This window comes from Protomyctophum bolini (genome assembly GCF_963924005.1).
Source record: "Protomyctophum bolini genome assembly, chromosome: 8".
In the NCBI taxonomy this organism is placed as follows: domain Eukaryota; kingdom Metazoa; phylum Chordata; class Actinopteri; order Myctophiformes; family Myctophidae; genus Protomyctophum; species Protomyctophum bolini.
The window spans coordinates 10,464,632-10,489,193 of NC_137869.1; the positions used below are offsets into that span (position 1 = coordinate 10,464,632).

Below are 24,562 nucleotides of genomic sequence, written 5' to 3' on the forward strand. Positions count from 1 at the left end.
ACAATCGCCATGGGCAACTCACTGGCAGAGAGAGAGAGCGAAAGGGGGGAGGGTAGGGGAGGGAAGAGGGAGGGCAGTCAGACAGACAGCACATCGGAGGAAGTGTGATATGGGCTGGCCAATAATGACACCATCGCCAAACACCACTGACAGACACATGGAGAGAGGAAGGAGGGAATGCAGGAGACACAGAGGGAGAGAGAGAGAGAGAGAGAGAGAGAGAGAGAGAGAGGAAGACAAGCAGAGGAGGGGAGGAGGTGTGATATGACAGCCCAGCAGTGCCAGCGGCTGCCAGAGAAAGGCCAGCGGCGGCAGAGAGAGGTGCCGACACACACACACACACACACACACACACCCCCCCCTAGAGAGGGGGGACATATGAACCAGGCAGAGGGGCCCTCTCGTACCCTCACAATCCCCCCAAGCTCAGCACCATACAATATTCATCACCAGCCAGCCAGCCAGCCAGCACCCCAAAGCTGCTTCTCCTTCTCAAAGCCGTGTTATACTGTACCTACTGTAGTTGCTCACTGAATAAAGCTCACAACGTGTGAGCCTATAGATCTGCTATTTCAGGTGCGCAACACCGGTACACCACTAAATATAAATCACCCTTCAATCTGCTGCACGACCTCACTACCTTGTCTCTGCGCTCGCAGATGGATCCCGTCTCTGTCGGAATCTGCAGTCTCAAAAAAATGTGATCTGAGGGGGCTTCTCACTTCCCCTCCCACTCACTCAAAGAGCAAATGCAACATTAAAAATGCACATCTTACCAGCTCATCGCATTTACCTAATGCATATGCATCATACTTCCGGGACCAAGAGATAAGATATATCGCAAGCGATACTGAATATCCTTCATCACATATACAATTCAGATTTATTTTCTTCCCTCTCCCTCTGTGCTGCAGAATAGACTGAACCCTGGGAGAAAGTGTGAAACAGATTCAGGACTTGTTGAAAGACACCCATCTGGATTGCTGGTTAGACAGCTATCTGCATACTCTTACCAGCGCTCTCTCCCCATCTTCCACTAAATATGAAATCAGTTCAGACGTGCTTTACGTGCAACAAACGTGGTGTAGCATACCAATTTCATTTTACTGCCAATATTCATGCATGCAAAAAATACGGGCCTTTGCATCACTGAAGAACAATGATAAAAAGACCAGAATTGTGATGAAAATTGCACTAAAGACAAAAACAGATTGAAAAACACTATGAGGACAAGGAGTCATTAAACTAAAGCAACAGTGCATCATCAATTGACTGGAAAATACATGATGTTGAAAATACAATGTGTGCGTGTGGGGGAGTATGTGTATGCTGCTAAAAACTCTAATTAATCATTAAAGCCTTTATCCGACTTTCCTTTGTGTGCAGCACAATTATCTTTAATTTCACAATTACAAATCTTTGGGTAAATTAACCCCCTTGGCAATTCCAGTGTTAATATTGCAGTGCCCTTGCATAGTCGAGAAAAACAACAATTGAAAACACAGGCCTATTTTTAGAGTCCTCACTCCAACTCCCTCTCTAAAAAAATAATGTTTTCCACACACACTCCTGGGGCGTATGGATGATCCTCTTTGTTAAAAGTCCATTCAATACTTTATGGAAGGAAAGCAACATCCTTGTGGAAGGAAATCGATGGGCCTGATGTTGGCGGCTGGAATTAAAATCCAACGGTGACCAGATTTTGCACAGAACGACCTGGATTGTATTGAACCAACAGAGGCACACTGGGAGGTCAGGCAATGCAAGCCTCCAGAGCTTGGATCAATAGGAAAAAAATGAATACAAATTTAACATTCACCCTCTGCTGCCAGTCTCACATTCAGGCTACAATGCTACATGCTTCTCCCGGCTAACGTACAGTATAACTGGACCGTCACCGTACACAATAATTATAATGTATAATGGATCTATACACCATTCACATTACATAGGAATGTCCTGTTGAATAGTTAGTAACATAGTGATCTGATGGAGAAGATAGGGACAGCAAAAGCATTAATTATAAATTCAAAACCCCTTGATACATAGGGCCGTATTTTGTGTGTCTTAAGTATCAGGTCTTATTACTTAACTTAAGACCTGGAGGCGTGGTCAATGCTCTTTGGCCACTCAGAATAGCCAAATGGCATTGATCACGCCTCCAGGTCTTAAGTTACCGGTAAGTAAGACACGCAAAATACGGCCCTTAGTCTCTAAATTAGTTACTGTAGAGTAGAGGGGTTGGTAACTGAAATGAATATTGGTTAGGGATCTGCCTGAACTTGACTGCAGTAGAGGGGTTGGTAACTGAAATGAATATTGGTTAGGGATCTGCCTGAACTTGACTGCAGTAGAGGGGTTGGTAACTGAAATGAATATTGGTTAGGGATCTGCCTGAACTTGACTGCAGTAGAGGGGTTGGTAACTGAAATGAATGGTTAGGGATCTGCCTGAACTTGACTGCAGTAGAGGGGTTGGTAACTGAAATGAATGGTTAGGGATCTGCCTGAACTTGACTGCAGTAGAGGGGTTGGTAACTGAAATGAATGGTTAGGGATCTGCCTGAACTTGACTGCAGTAGAGGGGTTGGTAACTGAAATGAATGGTTAGGGATCTGCCTGAACTTGACTGCAGTAGAGGGGTTGGTAACTGAAATGAATGGTTAGGGATCTGCCTGAACTTGACTGCAGTAGAGGGGTTGGTAACTGAAATGAATAGTTAGTGATCTGCCTGAACTTGACTGCAGTAGAGGGGTTGGTAACTGAAATGAATGGTTAGGGATCTGCCTGAACTTGACTGCAGTAGAGGGGTTGGTAACTGAAATGAATGGTTAGTGATCTGCCTGAACTTGACTGCAGTAGAGGGGTTGGTAACTGAAATGAATGGTTAGTGATCTGCCTGAACTTGACTGCAGTAGAGATGATAACAGGGATGAACACATTAAGGAAAAAAGACAGAAATCATGAAGACGAGATTTTGTGTCTTTGCTTCCTGTGTGTGTGTGTGTGTGTGTGTGTGTGTGTGTGTGTGTGTGTGTGTGTGTGTGTGTGTGTGTGTGTGTGTGTGTGTGTGTGTGTGTGTGTGAGTGAGAGTGTGCACGCGGTTCCGTATAGTGTCCATTCCCACATGAAATGGCTGTTGATATAGTACGTAATGCTCACACAAGCCAAGGTGTCTAATACCACACAAAACTGGGCAATACAGGATGTTGCGTATAATGTACAAGGCGGCAGATTGTAGTTCCCTTATTTCAGAGTCAGTCCAATTCCCAGACAGTTTCAAGAAATGCTGAATTCAGCCGGTTTTCTTTCGGTTATCTAAATCTCCTGTACGAAATATGAACAGTACCTGTGCTCACAGGTCACAGCATTTGAATCTCCACTTCCTATAGCTACATCGCTAATGTACTTCGTATTACGTAAATACACTAGGTCAAGAGTAGGGAAGCTTGTAGAAAACAAAATCGACACCGGCTCATGTACCCACATGTTGCAGATATGGAACATTGCGATTGGATTTACACTCAGCTTTCATTAGAAAAATGAAGGTGACTTTAGTTAGATATCTGTGTGGGTGATGAAATGTGTTCAGTGCTGTAGTACCTGAGGTTGAAAAACTGGTACTGCTGCTTGTTGTCCTTGCGGTTGTGCATCCATATCCATGGTGTTAGGGGACTGGATCCTTCACACCCTTGAGGAACGAGCACACACACAACACTCTGGTCAGCCTTCAGTTGAAGTTTTATGAACACTCAGAGTCTCTGACTATAGGCCCACACTAGTGGCACAAAAAGTACAAATTCCAATACCCTTACAACAGTGTGCGTGGAGTGGTTCTAGGAAAATTAACTGGCTCTTGTGGCAGTGACTGGCTGGCCGGTGTCCAGTGTCACTGTAACCAGATCCGTTATCGTGACGAGGATTTGATAGTCTTTTTGTGAGTTCCTCTCAAGTTGCACTGTGGTACAGTACAGTTAGCAGCAGACAGCGATGGTAAACTGAATGAGCAGCGATAACACTGCTCTTTATATTTCCTTGGAATCAGTCCAGGAATCATTTCAGGGGAGCAACTGGTTATACAGGCTCTTCATTTTTTTGTACAAAATATAGGTTATGAGGCAAGGAGGGCAAGAGTGTGGAGAAAGGGGGTATGCCAAAGCATTGTATATTTGCATGTTCTGGCATGTAGCCTAGAGAAAAGATAAGTGCATAAGATATTCCAAAAAGGATTCGCTGGGATTTACCATTCATCCCTGTAATGTAAAATGTTACCCGAATGCACAATGAAAAAATAAATTAGAAAAAGAAGAATAATGACTTAATGCACCTCGAGGTTTCAGTTTTGGATAAACAGGAAACAGTGTGGTGTAGAATGCATAGGCACCCTGTAGAATCTGAACACTCAACACCTTTTTCTACTCATAATTTAGTCAGGCTGCATAACAATAGCCTTGTGTCATCGGCAAAAACACACACATGTAAGGTGTGGACGGGAGAGGATGCATATATTCAACATACAGAATGAGGCAGAGACACATAGATGTGGCTACACACACACACACACACACACACACACACACACACACACACACACACACACACACACACACACACACACACACACACACACACACACACACACACACACACACACACACACACACACACACACACACACACACACACACACACACACACACACACACACACAGGTGGAAATGGAAACAGCTTAATGCAGGGAAGCTATAATGAGCAGATGCTGTTGACAGAGTCAGGAAGGGAAAAAATACAGACTAGAAGCTCGTGTTCGCACCTCAGGAGGGGCGGGGGGGAAGAAAGGACCGAGGCCAGACTATAGGGCTGGTCTGCAGGATCGGAAAACCCGGGATTGGAATTCTAATGATTCTGTCACTATCTGTAATGTCTCGTCAAGCAATAATCTGTCTCACTCACATGAATACATGCATGGATGGCATCCATGTGTGGGCGCGCACGGGCACGCACGCGCACACGCGCACACACACACAACTTCCTCGCTCCAAAGGGAGCGGGGAAGCAAAACACTTCACGGTGGGTCATTTGCATGTGTTTCAGCAGAGTGACTGCAGTCGGTCTGTGTATGCGTCTGTCTGTCATCCGTGTGTTATTGTGTGTCTTGTCTCCGTCGCCTCTGATGGAGCAGACTGAGTGAGAGCGTCTCCCTTGCCAATTAAAAATCCCCCCTCTACAATGGAGAGAGAGGCATGGCATCCAGGAGCTGTCTCCCTGCTGATGTCATCAGACCGATTCACTAAAGGTTAATAATGCTAATTAAACAGAGATATCTGCATGGCTCTGTGCGTGTGTGTGTGTGTGTGTGTGTGTGTGTGTGTTGACTGTTGAGGGGTTGGACAGTTTATGTGTGCAGTTTGTGCACTGTGCATGTGTAGATTGTGTGTGTGTGTGTGTGTGTGTGTGTGTGTGTGTGTGTGTGTGTGTGTGTGTGTGTGTGTGTGTGTGTATGTTTTTTGTGCATGTGTCTAAGCATTTTGCTGTTTCATTCATGTTTATTTTAGATTTGTTTGGCTTTTCTTCTGGCCCGCATGCAGGCTTTGAAGATCATTAAAATAACTGTTTGAATAATACCCTCTCCAGGGATTGCGTAGACTATATTGGGAATGTTATTTCCTGAGATCTACATTTAAGAGCTTTTTTTTAAATAAGTTTGCAGGCTTTCATAATATAAAGGGGCTAACAAATTAGGAGGATTTAAAAGTACCCGACACTGGAGGCAGAAAAATAGCCTAGAGAATTTCTAATTATTATTTTTTAAATGAAAACATTTGTTAAATGTCCCATCCTGGATTATTCTCACCTTTTAATTTAAATAGCAAACAATGGAGAAAATCTATAATCTGTCGTTTTCACTGCCTTTTGGAAACACCGTCAGAAATGACATACCTGTAGTCATTTAAGATTTCTTTTCATTTTTTACATTGTCTTTCATTTCTAGAACAGTGCTGCAGCCTGCACTCACAGCGTGTTCCTAAACTCTCGTTTATGAACATCTATAATCAGTTTGTCGAAGCACACGGCTTCACGTTGCGTCATTCAGAGTATCATGGGTTTTATGGGTGTAGGGGTGTCCAACAGATAACCATTAGCCGTTAAGAAATTGGTAACCGACGAACACCAACGGCTAATGGTGAACCGATAAAATAAAGACAAAATCCCACAGGGCTCTGTATGTATTTATAACATTATTTTAGCGACGGCGCGGGATGCCGGCCATTGCGCTCTGTGTCACGGCATTCACGCACATGAACTGGCTACTAAGGCTGTCCCCGAACATTCAGGGGTTCGAACCTTCGCTCGTAATAAGAGTACTATGTTCATGTTGTGTTTACATGTTACATATTTACAAGGGCACACAACCGATGCCCCAGTGGGCATACGTCGTCAAAATGTTTTCTGCGCATAGATCAAAGGCATGCAAGGGGCATTTGCGCACCAACAGCTGAGGCAGTTATGTAGAGAAATCTGACAGGCATTCAAAAGGAACTCAAATGTGATGTTAATGTCCTGTAAGTAGACTTAGAAATAAAACTAGTGTCGACTAATCATGTGGCTCTTATTTTGTTAAGTTATGCACAGGAAGTCCGTTTCAGTTGTAAACAAGCTACTATGACACTTTCCCAAAGTTACGTGCTCCCCCAGAGACTCTGAACACATCTGTAGGGAAATTGTAAGGCCAGGTGTAAATGTGGCCTATTTCACAGTGCTGGAGCCAAAGGCTGGCTGACTATGGTGACATTTAGATTTTCAGCCTCCTGCGTTGTTAGATTGGGGCTGGCATCCTTAACTCTTCTTGCTGACCCGCCATGTCTCCGACTGCCTGCGTGTCAAAATACCCAGGGGGCATCTGGGCTCCCTGTCGTTCTACCACCTCCCACATCCCATGTTAACGAGATCAATTAAGAGTGCCAGTGCCACATTACATCAACATGGAACCAGGGGAACTCAGGACAATTAACGAAGCCAACTCAATCAGGAGGCATAAACGAGACTGCATACTCCTCAGTCTCACACCAAGTTATAATAAATAGGTAGTAAGGCAAGTAAAAAATTGCGTATTTCCAAACAAAAACAGAAGAAAATGAACATTTCGAATTGGAATTAAACCCTTAAAAATATAACCTAAAGTGTCAAATATTTTCTTCGAGTATTATGGTCTGGTCTTCCTGGCACTTCCTCACTTCCTCATCTCCTGCTTACCTCCCTACTATGCCCTCTTGTCTGGCATAGTTTTTCCTTCCACAACATTCAGCGGGCACAAACTCCAGATGCCAGCCTGGATGCCTTGAATGCCTTCCTTTCTGCCGTGTGAAGGAGGCAGCTGCTTGGCTGTCTACTTGGCTGAGCTGACTGGCTTGGCCACTGGTGGCAGCAGCTAAAAGTTAAATCTCTGACTATTCATAGATGCGTGGATGGCAAAGGCCAGTTCACAGTTTTGACCAGAGAGCTAGAAATCTACTTCGGGCCTGCCACACAGCTCAAGGGATTGGGTGCAGGCTAGCAGCCTGGTTTTCAGTGTGCTGTAGACAGAACATCTATAGAAACACAATTATATACCTGGGCACTCAGTAACTGAGCCTGTAGCTGGTCCTAAGTACTTATAGTAGATAAAAAAGGAGTATCTGGGCCCGGACGGTTAGCTCAAATGTCTGGGCATCTAGGCTGCCCCACCCCATATCTCTCCCTCCTTCCTTTCTATCTGTTCGCTATCAATAAAGGCATAAAAAGCCCCAAAATAAATCTTAAAAAAAGAACAAAAAAGGCGTATTTGGATAATAGTGGGGCTATCTAATAATTCATCTTTGACATATGGATTACTTCTTTCCTGTTAATTCAAGTAAAAATAAACAACATTTGACTAACCACTCAATTTAAACAAACAACTTAAACAAAACTCTGACTGCGTTCCATGACTTCCATCTGATCTGGGGCACCAGCCCAGCAATCACACAGCAGGCCAAGTCACAAAGCTAGCTAATTAAATTATACACAGAAGACTTACAGGAAGCGAAAGGAATGGTAGAAAAAAACATTTTTCTTTGCCTTACCAGTGAGAACACATCTGTTTATGCACCACTTTGTTCTTTATCCTCAAATTTACCCGTGTCCTGTTCAAGACGAACCATAGACTTTCCTTTACCTTTGCTAGACAGTTACTTTTTGGAGTGAAAAACGTTTTCAAGTGAAAAACGCAAAAGGTAATAGAGATGCATTGCTTGAAAATCTGTTATTTTTGGCAAGCACCACCATCGTACAGCAAGTGTTAAACTAGGTTTAAGAAGTCAACACAAGAAGGAAGCGGTGCAATAAAGTAGAGCAGAGATGGGCATGAGAAGATTAGAAGAGAGCCATGGTGGAGAACTGACTTGCAAAGTGGAGCAGCTCAACACAGTGGCTGAGTAGACAACAATGTGGGGACAGACCCAAGTCCAATGGGGTAAGGGGAACAGCAGCAATGTAGCAAACCTAGAATGATGTGGTGGGGCAAAATGGGGCAGAGGCTGAGGCAAAGCTGGGCAGAACAGAGAGAGCAAGGTGCGAAGTGAAGCTCGTTAGCCTGACGTGCTGGTCCTGTGAGAGAAACAGAACGGAGCGGTGCGCCACGGAGGTCGGCAACTGGCTTTAGCTCCTCTTTCATCCCCGCTTCCTCCCTTCCTGCATTATTCATTTAAAACAGGAGAAGAAGAAAAACAAAGGGGGCAGGAGAAGATTAAAAAAGGATCTGGATCAAGGCAAACTGGGGTGTGTGGGGGGTGAAGTGGGAGATGAATGGAGAAGCGAAGAGGAAGGGTGCTGCAGAAGTTAAGTAGTCGCAAAAGATGGGACCTGCTAAATCAGCTGTAAAGCCAAGGACAATAAATATGAACGCGAGGCTGATGAGCCTGCGCTTCCTCAAGAGCAAGTAGGCCTGGAAAGGAAAGAACAGAGAGAAAGGAGTAGAGGAGTTGAAAAGAAGAGGGGGCAGGACTGGGTTTTTGTAAGGGAGAGCAGAAATTTTTTTGACACGATATGGCCCGAGTGTGGGGATGTGAGGGAATCAAAGGCACCTTAGAGCGGCCCGGAAGACGAGAAACGGCGACAAAGTCCTAGAAGAGGCGCTGTCCATGATTACAAGAAGTGCAGAAAAACCTTTGAGTCTGCACTCATGAAAGCCCACCCCAGGCCTCGTCGTCTGAAGCCCCTTGCCTGACTAACAGTATAGAGACGGACAGAAAGAGGAGAGAGAGAGAGACATATAGAGAGATAGAGAGAGAGGGCGCTAATGATGGAAGGGTCTGGATACCACAGAAGCGCTGAAGCGGGCACACTTTCAGAGTCATTTTAATCACTATTCAAAATCATAAGGCTGAATGTGTCAGCTGTGTGTGTGTGTGTGTGTGTGTGTGTGTGTGTGTGTGTGTGTGTGTGTGTGTGTGTGTGTGTGTGTGTGTGTGTGTGTTCATTGGACCGCAAGCCGAGAATGAGAGAAAGAAAAAAAAAAGAACGGAAGAGGACCAATTACACCTCAGAGAAGCTGGCGCACGACACACTCTTTGAGGTCTTTGAGTCAGAGAGGGTCTAAGAATTAGAAGGAATAGGAAATGTGAAGAGGAAACTTTATTGTCTCACAACCTAGGAAGAAAATAACAGGGTGAAGATGGAGAAGAAGTTGAAGATGAAGAAGTCACACTTCTTCACAGACATTTAATGTTACACTGGCTTAATCTACTGCAGACTTATTTTAATCAACTCAGAGTGGGATTACCACACTTTCTGGCCAATCAGGGAGGGTGAAACCAAACAACATCGACATCAAACACGACTCATTATTCTACAAGAAAACATGGTCTGGACTAATGACTAGGACGAATTCAGAATGTGTGTTGTCAATGGCGTCAATGTACCTGAGCATTTTCAAACTCTTTCAAATGAGAGAAAATACAAGACGCTTAAGTTTAAAGGGTAAGACCACTTTTTGAGAGGTTTGGGTTGTTTTCTTACCGTATTATGGGCAAACTATCGTGGGTGTACATAACTGTACACCCACTCAAAGCGTATTATTGGAATGCTGTTGAGCCACGACAGGGACGCAAACAAATGGATTTGATCTTGTCCGCTTGTCACTAAAAACATACACAATGGACGTGTTTGAGGGAGACACTTTAGAAGACACTTTAAAAGAAGTGTCTGTATCTGGGACTGCTCGTATGCGAGGCTGCAGCTGGGTGCATCTCAAACAGCATGGAGAATTGTTTACAAACGAAACCTCGCAAGTTGTCACCGCGAGAGTTGGGGATACCGTAGTACTGCTTCAGTATATATATATAACTTTATAAATCTATCTTAAAAGATGAAAATAAAACCGCATGAGTTTTCCTGATGTGATAACCTGTCAGAATCAGCTTTTGTTGCGTTGGTTTATGTGCTAAAAGGTTGACTTTGAGAGCTGTTTCCCCGTTTCAATGGAAGTCAATTGGTTGGTATTTTTATTTATTAGATTGCTAATAAACAACACAACAGAGCGAAATAACTCATGTAATGGACTAGTTTGATTTTCATCATAAGGAGGTAGAATTACGACACTTTGACGCTTCAAAGGTAACTGTAAACACCGGCAGTGAGTGTGACATGTTAATTAGGCTCCAACGCACGGAATGTGTAAAAAACAAAATCCAAATTTCACGCAAATCGGTACACATGATCTCTAGTGACGTGATCAAGACATGTCTGTTTTATTTCTCATATTCCATCCTGATTGGCTAAGATTGGCTTCTAAGGTTTGCAGGAGTGGCCCGTTTTGTACAAAATGGCGCGAATCATGAACGCAGCGTCCGATTGCGGTGAAACTCTGCAGTACTCTGCACGCATATTCCCACTAGCCTGAGGAAGAAATGTCACTTGACATCTGTGTTTTAAAGTAAACTAAACACTTGGACGAGCCTGCATGCGAACATATTTGTACCTTTACAATGGTAGTCTCCATAGCGGAAATGAAAATGCTCAAATATACGGAAAACGCCCTGTAAGGATTTACAGGGCTTCCTCTGCCACCACTTTGTCTGCCACCACTTTGTCTGCCACCACCACCACCACCAGACAAAGAGTTAAATACTAGTTCACAATAGTGCTGCCAACGAATATTCTATATCCGAATATAGATTCGAATCAAAAAAAATAATTAATAACCGAATATATAAAATTAAGGTTCGAATTAAAAATAATAATAAAATTTTTATTTTTATTTATTATTATTATTAGTTTTCGGTGCCATGGGTAAGCGTTGTGACTTGTGAGCTTGTAGATTAGTTATATTTGCCACGCGACACGCCGACAACGGCATACATTGAAGAATAAATCAGCAGCCTCGCACATTTCCTAAACACAGACTATACAGCGCAGCGCAGCGCAGTTCTGATTGGCTGCCTCGTCTCCAGCCACGTTGCCTCAGAATTCTTTAGGGTCACTAATTTGAGCATAACAGCGAAGCGCAGGCGCTAGCCAGCTAAAAAGTTTCATAACGTCGGCAGCAGACCCACAGTCCACAGATAATAATAATGCAGCAGAATTAACACTGCCTCCGTGCCTCGTTTTGAGGCACGGAGGCTGTGTGGTAGGATTGCTCATTTAAGAATTTTTTTTTACTGGAGAAGGGAGAATGTATGCGTTCCGTTCCATCTCAGTTTTCAGCAACACCAATGCGCGGAGAGAGAGAGTTGCGCCAGCAATGCGATCTTAAATGTTATGTCTCAGGTTGTATTGGTGTAAATATAATTATTAAAAAAAACGATTGGCTCGAATTGAAATCCGAAATCCGAATGGCTCGAATTGTTCGAATCCACGTGGGTTTTTAAAACGAATATCCGAATCCAATTTTTGGACAATTACGGCAGCCCTAAGTTCACAATAGCTTTTTAAAGCGTGCTATTGACAATCAGTGAGCACATTCTGACCACCAGTTCTGGCATTGCATGCAGTAATATGTGCATAATTTTCTATGTAATAGAAAATGTGTGTGTGATGCCTTCACTAAACTCTTCCAATGAAAGATCATGGGGAGATGAAGAGAATGAAGACAAAACAAAGCGCCAAGGTCTTCTGGGACTCAGTGAGGCCAGTGATCCATATTCCTGCTCAACGACTATTTATAGGTTGTCTTTACATTTTTCACTTTCACATTTTATAGGCTAATGATTATTTCACTGCAGAAGTAAATAGCACAGCACAAATGGCCCGGGCTGCATGTGAGGCCTAAGTTGATTTATTCCCCTTCCACTGTCCACATACACTATATGCACACTGTATATTGTGTGTGTGTGTGTGTGTGTGTGTGTGTGTGTGTGTGTGTGTGTGTGTGTGTTAAAGTTTGTAATGTTAAAACATCACTTGATATAACTTTTAACCAAACGTGGGTGAAACAGCGTGCAGCCGTGCACGCAAAGAGTGCACGTGCGCACGCACATGGAGTGGACGCCAGGACAGATTGATTGATATCTACCAAAACAACTCTTGCGCAGCGCAATACGAATGACCGACCTGGCTGCATACATATTAGTCAGTGGCTAGCTCTGGTCCATAGCTCTAAATGCAACGCATTAGATTAGAGCTATGGACCAGAGCTAGTCAGTGGCCTGCATAACGAGGAACGGAAAAAAGGCAAAAATCCCCCCACCATCTCCTTCCACCACGCAGAGGTGTATATGTCTGAACTGAAGCAGTCAAAGCCAGGGAGAATGTTACAATACTAATTCACCATTGAGTAGCATCTGCACTAAATGTCACACTCACATGATAGATTAATTGATTATCTATCTATCTATCTATCTGCATAAAAAACTAATAGTCTTATCAGCATAAAATTATGTTTAATTTATGTCATATTTAGCAAGATTTTGACCTAATTTATCCGTTCATTGTTAATGGCAAATATTGAGACGTGTGGGGACTAAAGCTGTATATAGGAGGGGCTAGCGCCCCTCAAAAACACATTTGATAACTTTTCATCGTGCTCCTAAAATAATTTGTGTGCTACTTTTTGAGTGGTGCAACCACTCCAAGGAACAGCAATGTCCGTGTTCACCTATGTGTTCACCTATGTGTTCACCTATGTGACGTTAGTTAATGAGCCAATGACTATGAGTACCAGTTGTGCCAGAAACAGAGAGAGAGAGATAGTATTAGTGCTTCACTGTTGCCTGCTAATGAGAGAGAGAGAGAGAGAGAGAGAGAGAGAGAGAGAGAGAGAGAGAGGGAGGAGGGGGGGAGAGAGGGGAGTTGCAACACTCAGTTCACACGGGTGTGATTTTTTCCAACTTAGTAGCACACGTGCTACTTGGAAAAATGCTAAGCGTCGAGCCCTGTGTGTGTGTGTGCTCACCGCTCGCACGTGCATGTGTGTGTGTGTATTACACCTCCAATAGCTACTGCAAAATTGCAGATCTGCACTCCATCATCTGACCCTAAATGAACCAGCCATCCCATTAACAACGATGAACTGCCCACTGTTTTCATCTCTGTAGTGTGTATAGACTAGAGTGTGTGTGTGTGTGTGTGTGTGTGTGTGTGTGTGTGTGTGTGTGTGTGTGTGTGTGTGTGTGTGTGTGTGTGTGTGTGTGTGTCTGCTCTACTCTAAGTTTCCTTTCCAGCATTTATTTACAGTACAAATGGCTGCCATTGACCAAGACAACTCAAGCACATGCAGGTGTGAGACAATCTCCTCCGCTTTGGTCTCCTCTTCCCCGCCTTGTGTGCTTCCTTGTTGTTGTCAAGGCGAGCTGGCGTGCGGCTAAAGGCCCTGGCCACCTCTTTGCCCCATTGTCCTTCCCACTCCAGCACCCTGATGGCTCTCTTGTGGTGGGTGGGTGTTGTGTGTCCTTTGTTGCAGACCTGTCACTCCGGCAGCAGGTGCCTTACAGCAGAAGGCAGAGAGCCAGTGTTAGCGCTCAGTCACACGGCCGTTTGATGTGCTTGTTTCATCATGCTATAGATGGCTGGCCCGAGAGGATGCTAATAATCCCTTGAAAAACAAAACCAAGAAAAAAAAACGTTCCAGTCGGCCTTGTAAGTTGTAAAAAGGTAAACTCCAATTTCAATGATAAAAGAGGAGCGAGGGGCAGCTATAATGCCAGCTGACAAAAGAAATGCACGTGTTTTTCTCATTGCCCTGCTCACATATACACCAATACACACTGTCAATCACTGAAAATAAACAAGGGGGTATTGACAAAATCGCTGACTGTGAATAGCCAGACAGCATCATGTGAAGGAAAAGTAAAGTATGTGGAAACGAGAGCTGCAGCTTTGCAGAGTCCCGCAGTGTTCTCAGTTGGAAGCTGGACATGTGTGTGGGTCAGCACTCAGCACAGCAGGCTGTATGAAGGAGAGAAGCCCCTGGGCATTTAAGGACAGGGACCCTGGTGGTCTGGGCCTTGGCCTTCTTGAGGCCCAGGGCTACAGTCCCATCTTAGTTATGATGATATAAGCTGAATGTGCAATATTCAAAACATAATTACAGAGTGAGAGAGAGAAAGAGAGAGAGAATCCAGTGAAAAGGTGCACATACAATGACCTCATCCTTAATCTGAAGCTATAAAGGCCCAGTAACACCAGCCTGTATGAGAGCGATATATTTCGACATGTAATTCACCTCCCTGGTAGAAAACAGCAGAGAAAAATGACGTCACCATATTTCGAGCGACGCCCCTCTGCACTGTAGTCCACTCCCACTCCTAGGCCAGGAAATGTGTCTTGTTCCCCCAGGCATTCCCCGAAAATAAAAGCATAGGTTGTTTGGGTACTGAGCGTAGGGCAGAATTAAGCAGCCAATGGAATTCAGACGAAGCTGTCATTTTAGCTCACCCTACTTTATAAAGTTTTATAAAGTAGAAAGTAAAAATTATAAAAGTTCCAGAATATAAATTTAAACTTGCAGTCAGTCATGAGTTAGTTGTAGGACAAGAGGATTTAAGCAAAGGAATTTCATTCGAATATTAAGTTTCCTTAATGTAAATTGTGCCTAGTGCTTTCTTCTGTCACCAGAAAAACTTTAAGATACTGCACCTTGCAACGAGTGGAGAAAGTTGTGTTTGGTCAGCTAGCTTCCAGTCCCGCAAGCGCACACACGGAATTTCGTTCTGATGATTTTTGCTGTGACGACACCAAGTCTGAAGATTTTAAACATTCTGGGTCGGATATGACTTAAAACAAAACTATTAGCTTTTGTATGTTCAGAGTAATTTACAGCCTCTGAAGATCATCACCGCCACCCTCACATTTGTAGCTAATTTCTAGCTTCCCCAGGTTTGCAGAAAGCCTTAAAATATACAGACATTAGGAGTTGTAGATGTAACACTCTAGTTGCAATGGATGCCATCACTGCAGGTGCTGTAATGTCAGGCAAAACTCAAGGTTAGCAAAGGTAGAGCTCACCCAAAGCAGGTCAAATAGCTGCAACCATTTTAACTACAAAGTGTCTGCACCGCCTAGGGTTTTGGGGTATGTTAGTGCCCTATGGCCAGATTCAGGTCCACCACAATGCCACGACACAGCACAGCCTTCACTGCTCCAGGTCCAATGAGGGTTTTGTTCGTTAACCATGCCACTGACTGACCGCCAAATTAAGCTTCATCACCTCTGGCAGCAGGATATCAGATGTGACATTCTGTACCACAGAGCTGGGGCTAAGTTGCCTATGTTTTTGTGCCGAGCTAGAAGGGTTACCTAGCAGAAAACCAACAGAATTAAAATGCCTTTATTAGGAGGAGGTGGTGGCAAAAATAAATAATAAAGAAGGATTGCAACACCAGCTTTTCTGTAATTTTTAAGGATTGTTTTGGCAATCTGACAAACAATTGTGTCTTTCTTGAACACATTTATAATCCCATAAACAATCCCATTGAAGCTAGTTCCAAGACTCAATGTTAAAGTTATTATTAATGTACTTTCTACGTATGTTCGTCTGTGTACTGTAACTGCAGTATGAGATGCACATGCGTGAACGAAGTGCAAATTGCATCAACATTATGTAATTAAATAAATTGCCAGTCATATTAGTTGGACTGAGGGAGGTTGCAGTGGAAATGTTTATTCCAGTTTGTACCAAATCTATTACAGGCTAATCAATGCATCCTGGGAAAGCAATGACAGTAGTTCAACCGCAACGCCTTAACTATGATGTGTGGAGAGGATAAAGCACTGTTATTTGATATTTTCTATAAGAGCATGATGAATCTACGAGACTGCTACTACTGCAAAAAAAAGAAAAACATCTGGCACGTGCAGCTTATTTTCCCCTTCGCACAAAACGATGGTCTTTCTCATATAGGCCTACAGTATGAGCCCCCACTTCTCTCTCTCTCTCTCCCACTCCCTGGATAGTTTAACCCATTCTGACCGGGCACCCATTTTGGTGTTAGCATCATGTTATGCTTTAGCTATTGAAAAATAGCAGATCTACAAGCTCATATCGCGCCACCGAGTGGCGCGATACGAGCTTGTAGGTCTGCTATTTTTGAAAAATTCGAAGAACGACTGACATTTTTAGAATCTGATCTCAGGTCATAATGGGTTCATCAGACCAGTGTGTGTCCAGTGGAAACCTCGTATGAATCTGATCTCAGGTCAGAATGGGTTAAAGCAGTTACCCTGCATCAGCATTGGAGTTTGTCTAAGAGGAAATGACAAGAGCAAGATGTCCAAATCATTAGTAATGTGAGAGGAGCAGTTCCCAGGCATGTCTCGTTACATAGCTGAGTGCTAACGTGTGGGGCTGAGGGCTGATGTCTGGGGCTCACCAGGCCTGGGCAGAGGACCACAACCCTTTACCAGCTCCACAGCTAGTAATGGAAATGAACATGGCCATGACCTGAAAAGCACCTTTTACCACGACCCTGTCACTCAAGAGATCCTTTGGGGGGGTGACCAAAAGGCAGCCTGGGATATAATGTAATAGATGCAGAAACATACAGGCGCATGCGCACACACTGATATGGATGCAAGATGATGAATAAATAAGCCTGTGGATGTATACTGTTAAAAACATGCACACACTCATGGTGGGCCCATGGGAAAATGGCTCCACAGAAATCAAGCTTGGGTCTGGCACTGGTTCTGTCTCAGTCTGCTGTGGCTTCTGTGGTGGGCCCTGCTGCCTGACACACACACACAGCACAAGCGCATGCACACACACACACACACACACACACACACACACACACACACACACACACACACACACACACACACACACACACACACACACACACACACACACACACACACACACACACACACACACACACACACACACACACACACACACACACACACACACACACACACACACACACACACACACACACACACACACACACACACACACACACACACACACACACACACACACACACACACACACACACACACACACACACACACACACACACACACACACACACACACACACACACACACACACACACCTAACCAGATCCAGAGACACTGTAGTGTACTGTAGACAATCTGAGGTCAAATGTAGGGTGTGTGCACTGTGCATGTGCGCGTGCGCGAGCGTGCGTGCGTGTGTGTGGATCCAGAGACACTGTAGTATACTGTTGACAATCTGAGGTCAAATGTAGTGTCTGTGTGTGTGTGTGTGTGTGTGTGCGTGTGTCAGAGAGGATGCCTCCTCACTGTAGTGTAATGCCTGACAAAAGTAGCAGATGTACAACCTCACAACATGTTGTGCTCAATGCATTGTGAGCATGTAGATTTCAGACATTTCAGAACACCTGCACACAACTAACAGTTTTAATGTTCCAGTATAACATGACCAATTCAATTACATGTATGCAACAGGCAGCAGACAGTGGTTCAGTAGGAGCGAAATGCCAGGTTCATAAGCACAAGTCTTGGAAGTGAGAACATGAACAGACATTGTGTGAAGATATATACCAGTAATACTAGTAGTAGTGCAAGGCTGCATGCCTAATGCCTATACACTAAATGAGCAGAGTCCTGCCAATTAAATTAATTTAGCAATGCTCACATTCTACTATTGTGAGAGTGACTTGGTTCAAACTTCAAAGCAGACAAAAAAAGGATAATAATGATAGAAGTGTGTCACACACACACACACACACACACACCTCTCGTCCAGGCGAGGACGTAATCTTACCCGCACAACTATTTAGCCGATCTGCCATTTTGGCCACACGGAAACGGCGTTTTTGGGGACTTAACCGGCTAATTTTGAAACCATCTCCCAGAGTGTCCAACTTTGGATACGTGACTTTGTCATGTCCGTGTGTACAGTGAATGCCGCCTATTTGCTGAAACGGTGACACAATAGTCCCCACGTCCCCTCCAAACGAACCGTACGGCGTACGTCATCACTTTCCACCTCGTCCAGTATCACAGCTATTTTTTTTATATTTGCACATTTGCACATAAATCTCTTATCCAAAAATAGCCAATCTGCAGCCAGTGCATGAGCTTGTAGATGAGCTATTTTCGGAGAACAGATATAAATTATGGTGATTACCAATCTGGAAAGACAAGAAAAAAACTGATGATCTACATTATTGTTAGCCTACTAATGGTGTAGTGTAGTCTGCCCGTCCCTCTCAGGCAGGTATTCCTCTATACCTGCCTGTTTTCACTGTTTCTAATTCCTTTTTTTTTATACTTTTTATAGCCTATGTGCAATTTCTCTTGTTAACTAGCTGCAGATTAGGCAAAAATGTTTAGCGCTGTGCAGGCAGCAGGTGGAATCAATCTATTAGCAACGAGCAATTATCTGACATTCAGCGTTGTTGCGCACCAGCGAATATATTCAATCTCCAAAGTCAAACAGCCCGAGCTGTCTGGACAGAATCTTAGTAGCACTAGCAGTTAGATTTCGGACCACTCTGCCCATACCCTCAATGGTTTCATTTCAGACTGCCCGCTCCTGCCCACAGTAATATTTAAGTATCGTTTAGCCCTGCATAATCGATGCTGCAATGTTACCGTCAAGTCCTGCATCCTGCAATATTTCTTAAATGTTTGTTTTTTTGTGGCTTTCGCCTTTATTTTATATTTTTTATAGAGGGACAGACAGTAGGCTGACAGGAAATGGGGGAGAGAGATGGGGGAGTGACATGCAGTGAAGGCCGTCGGGATCGGTAGTCGAACCCGCGGCACACTGCCAGGCTCGGACTACCGGCCAAGGTGCCTGGACCGCTGAGCCACGGCCCAGGCCTAATATTTCTACTGGGAACCCAAAACAGTACAAAAAGAAAGACAGAATGAGAGAGAGAGGGATAGAGAGAGAGAGGACGAAGAGGAGAGAGAATGAGAGCCATTACAGCACCACGGACAGCGACACAGTGGGACATTTAGTGGGACATTTAGTGGGAGGGGCCAAACACAGCCCTTGGTAGGTAACCCAGAGTAGTGGAGATATGCGCTCTATGATGCACCACTTTCTAGTTGTCCAGTTGTCTCCAACAGCCGAAGGCATGTTGCCATACAAAATGCCATAAATCATGAACAGCATCCGATTGCGGTGAAACTGTGCACGCATATTCCCAATAGGTTGTCCTCTTATGAACAAAATTTATGACGTGTTGTCTTTAAAGGAATAATCCAACATTTTGTACACCCCCCCCCCCCCCCCACACACACACACACACACACAGTGGTGTACTTATTTTTTATCCTCAGGCGCTCATCCTTCTTTATACGAGTGTGTGTGTGTGTGTGTGTGTGTGTGTGTGTGTGTGTGTGTGTGTGTGTGACATGCGTAGCGGACAATCGGAGGCAACACTGGCCCAAAGGGATTGCACAACGCCAGTCTTGCCCTCTTCACACACACACACACACACACACACACACACACACACACACACACACACACACCCCTCCACTTCCTTGCCTCCTGTCTTCTCCTCTCCCCACCATGCCTGCAGGGATTTCCCTTTTCAGCTCAGGAGCAATGTCAACCCCACTTCACCATGACATCCATACAGCTCCAATGTTCTGCCCTCCAACAAAATATCGCCAAAACTCCACACAAAACACTAGTCACAATGGGCTAAGCCAGCTCCAAAAATTATAACAACACCTTCAAACTATAAGAATATTCACCCTTCTTTCCTCTCACTCTTTTTCCCTGGTTCACTCCTTCAGGTAACACCTTGATCAATCGCAAAGGCAAAACCAAACTCAAATCCTCCTTCACACATAACTCCTCGACTTATCTGCCATGGTTAACTGTATCACAGCTCCAGCGCTGCACCCATACTAGCTTTCCACCTGAACTCCTCCCCTTTCCTCAATAAGTGAGGAGTATACTGTATACCTGCCAGGCCTACCTGTACATTGTACTTCGTATCACTCCCTTCCCTTTTCTTCCAGTCTTCTCTGATATATCCTATAGTTTTCAGGTTCCAGATGGGGGTCACTCTCATGTCAGTGTGTCCACAGACAAAAGGCTTTTTTAGGACCTCAAGGCAAGCCAAATACTCAGGGTCCCCTACTAGAGATGTTAATAGTTCATTGTTAATCGAATAATCACCGTTAAGAAATTAGTCGGTTAAAGTTAATAACAAATCAAATTCATCGAAACATCTCTGCTTTTGCATGTTATGTGACAGACAAGACAGTGCACTTTTCACCAACCCTTCCTCGTCTCTTCACCCACACCCCCTCGTCTCCTCCATTCCCCATCACTCTTTCCTCTTTGCGTCTCCTCTTCCTCGCTCTCCTTTTCAGCCATCCATCATCAATTTAATTAATTTATTCCTAACTGAAGGTCCTAACTAAATAAATATCACTCTTATCATTGTACATCATTATGACGTAAAATTCTACACTCATTGTCAATGGGAATATAATGTTTGTGTAGGACAAAGTTTGTGCACAGTTGCAATAATATGTATTCTTAGTTTGTCACACCAAATGTAAGACAAATTTGAATGATTAAAAATCAATCAGCTTTTAAAATCTTGGGGGGGGGGTGAAGGGCGATAATATCCCTTGAGCTTGTAGAACACCATAGCACGAGAGTAAAAAATAAAAGAGGCTATATTGAATAATATATAAACAAATATATGGCTGCCAATCTGTGTGACCTGTATGAATGCCCTGGTTATACAGAGGTATTAGGGGCCGAGCTGTAATGATCAGCAGTTATGAGTATATAGTATAGTTACAGTCTGACACCAGTGCGGACACAACAGAGACAGCACATTGTTCATTTGATCATTTCTTGTTTGTTGGTTTTAGTGTGCTTGGTGTTAATGAATTAGAGCCAGGGAATAAGTATTTCATTGTATTCTAAGACAATCAGACAATAGAGCTGAACTGAGCTGAACATGTGTTGTCGATTACTCTGTCATGTTATTCGTACTGCCGTAAAGAGTTACAAGCTCCTTAGTTTTGGTATCCGAAGACAATTTGAATACTTAGTCCATCACTACAGGGCCACGATCAAGGTCATCACTGTTGAGAAGAGACAAGATGACAGAATTGTCCACGAACTTGATAATATGATGCCTCACATATTGGTTTTGGCACACAGTGTACAGGAGGACAAATAAAAGAGGTGAGAGGACGCACCCTCGGGCGATCCAGTGGAGGAGAAAAGGACTGACAAAACACCATTGACCTTCACACGTCAAAACCTTCTAGTCTAAAGGAACGCTAGGGTTCATGTATTTAAGAGCCCCAACATATCAGTGTTATGGGTGCCACTAACGGTTAGTTAGTGACTAACCTACTGTACTATGTGCTCAAATGTGAGGCTGGTTACAATGTGAGGCTAGCGTTACATTATTGTTTATTTTTTTGGGGGAATAATAAACTTTTAATTAAATCTAACATTTTGTAATTGACAAAACATCAAAACAAATATTAGGATTGTATTACACCGTTTTTAAGCGGTGCCTCCGCTCCATTACGCAGCTGTGTCCCTGTGTCCGAAAACGGAAAGCTGCAAGTTCCTGCAACGCGGTAACTCTGTCATTTCTCGACCGTTTCGGACGCGGGAAGGCTCGCCTTGAACTGGACATTTGCCTGAAGTTCGTCAACTTTGTTAAAAGTGATGGAACATTCGCACAGCTCATAAATGAAGGGGTACCCCAGGCCTGGGTGGCCCTGTCTCTGCCACATGTGTGGGCCAAATGCCCACAGGGCCTGGGGAGAATTTTATATGTATTATGAACGGCCCACCCAACAGTATGGGACATTTATACATTAATGGGCATTTCTCAAAGTATATTTGTTCCTTTATTTTTCTTTACTTTGCTTGGTTACATTTGGTATGTGACATAAGGCTGAAAAAAGGCTAAGGCTTGTTTACAACACACACCTGACAAAAGACCATTCATATTTATTATTGATGATATTTAAATAGAATCGTTTAAATCCGAAGGTATTATGTAGTTGGCCCCCTTTGAAAAAAGGAGTTACACAATAGCAGCGGAAAGTTAGCCGGAAACCTCCAGCCATACTAAAAAGCCTCGCAGTGCTCGGGAGTCGGGAGTCGGAAGTCTTTTCCCCAGAGCTTTCCATCTCATGGGCATACATATGCCTAAACCTAACCCTAACCTTAACCTCACAAAAACTAACCCTAAACTTAACCTCACAAAATCTATGCCTAACCCCAACCTCACAGAATAATAACCTCAAAGCCACTGCCCTTTCTCTTCGCATCTCATCACCACATTTTTTCTTCTCTCTCTTCTCTCTCTCCCTCTTCCATCTCTCCTCTACTCACCCCGCACTGCATAAGCTTCATGTTCTGTCATCTATACCCCTCCCCAGAGGCACAGAGCCAGTGCTACTGAAAAGAGACTAATGTTTTATAGTACAGAGAGCAGCGGGTGTTTTTGTAGATGAGGAGCAATCCAGCAGTGTAATTAAAGGCAGCAGGAAGCACCATTAATGCCATAGGTTTCTGTTTGATGCTTGAAAACCTACTGTAACAGTTACCCATCTAAAATAACACTGGCGGTCAAAGGGGGTGACTGTGTCATGTTTGAAGAGACACTTAACCTCGGCTTAATTAATTCAGCGTTGACTTATAGAATTTCCCCATGTCGTCCAAAACTAATTTGCACTATCGAACGAACTTCAAATTATGTTAATCCTATTTACTCGTAGTACACAGGTTAGCATTTTATGCCCTTTACGTTCCACCGAGGGGGAATAAATTAATCATTATCTTCTATGAGTCGACAATTAGCTAGTGACTCCTAGGGCAGCAGTGAAGAGTGTTTTAAAATGGTGTAGTAGTTTTAGTAGTTTCTTGATACTTCTCTCCTTTATGGGGAGGCCGGAAGACGTGCTAACAAAAGCATACCACTGTCAACTGCCAAATGATTTGTCAATTATAATGATAATAGACTTTCTTAGTGCTTTTCTTTCATACATAAGGATTTTGGATTTTTAGATGCCCACTACTTTTAAGTTTTAAGTGTCCTAGGCAGTGTTTTGCTAGCAGTGGGTTTTAGATTTGATGTTTCTGATGTCCTCTCTGGTAAAGCTGGCTTGACCAAGTTCACTTTGACAAGCTAATTTGGCCTCTTGAATGACAACTCATGCTTGGTAATCATGTCACACCTTTGGACAGCAGTAGGATGCACAAAAATCCAAACTTCATTAATTTGATCCATTTTAGTCACCGTTATAAGTCGGCCTAGCTCAAACATCAACCCTCACAACTTTTATCCATCACCACTTAACAGTTTGCTCTGCGCTGCACAACAAAGGTTACAAATGTGCCAGATGCTGGCAGCAATTTTATCCAAAACACTGAATATAAATGTAGGTATAGCTACTGCAACAGCTCTCTGTAAATTCAAGTACCAGTTGCTTAATCTGCAGGCAGAGAAAGAGAGTGAGTCAGAGAGAGGAGACTGATTAGCTCCACAACAGGGGAGGGAGAGAGCTAAACCAGAGAGGCCTTTCTTGCCTCCCTACATTAGAATATTAATATTAATGAGACTTGAATTCTCCCTCCCTCGCTCGCGCTATTTTTCCCTCAGACGATCTGAACATGAAAATCTTTAAAAGCACAAAAATCCAGGAGTTGCGTACCACAGTTTGACCCGGAGCCACGCAGCACACACCAACTGTGACAGACTCGCTGTTCAAAGTGAACGGGAGATGCTTTCATCAGGGAATCCTGGTGTTTTCTCTTTTTTGTACACCGTCCGCGACACCACAAGCCCATGCCATCTGCGTTCCTCTGAAACCAGAACTTCAATATGTGCTGCCTGCTCGTGCATTGTTTTCTAGGAGGGCCTCACAACTAAGGCCCGACAACAACCAGGCTGTGCCGCTTGTCGGCTGCTGTTTACAGTCGACCCTCCGCCGCGTGATGCAATGTTAAGTATTCGGCTATTCGCTGTTAAACTGTCAAGCCAGAGCTGGCTGTATGCCCTCCCAGCGCTCATGCAGTATATAGTGGCACAGGGTTCTCTAAATGCACCAATATCCCTGCACCCCCTTCCTCATCCCTACTGGTGACCCCAGCATAGGCCAGCCCA

General features: G+C 43.9%; 1 protein-coding gene across 2 annotated transcripts in view; it reads right to left on the reverse strand.

Moving 5' to 3' along the window:
* The window catches only part of nek7 (NIMA-related kinase 7), an 84,282-nt gene that overhangs the window by 51,075 nt on the left and 8,645 nt on the right, over positions 1-24,562 (reverse strand). The window contains exon 2 of one of the 2 annotated variants that reach the window (XM_080770050.1): positions 3,603-3,690. The exons of the other annotated variant lie outside the window; for it this stretch is intronic. Coding sequence (XP_080626176.1) covers positions 3,603-3,662 — 60 coding nt within the window. The 5' untranslated portion in view covers positions 3,663-3,690. The remainder of the gene's footprint in view (positions 1-3,602; positions 3,691-24,562) is intronic. 2 annotated transcript variants of the gene reach the window in all.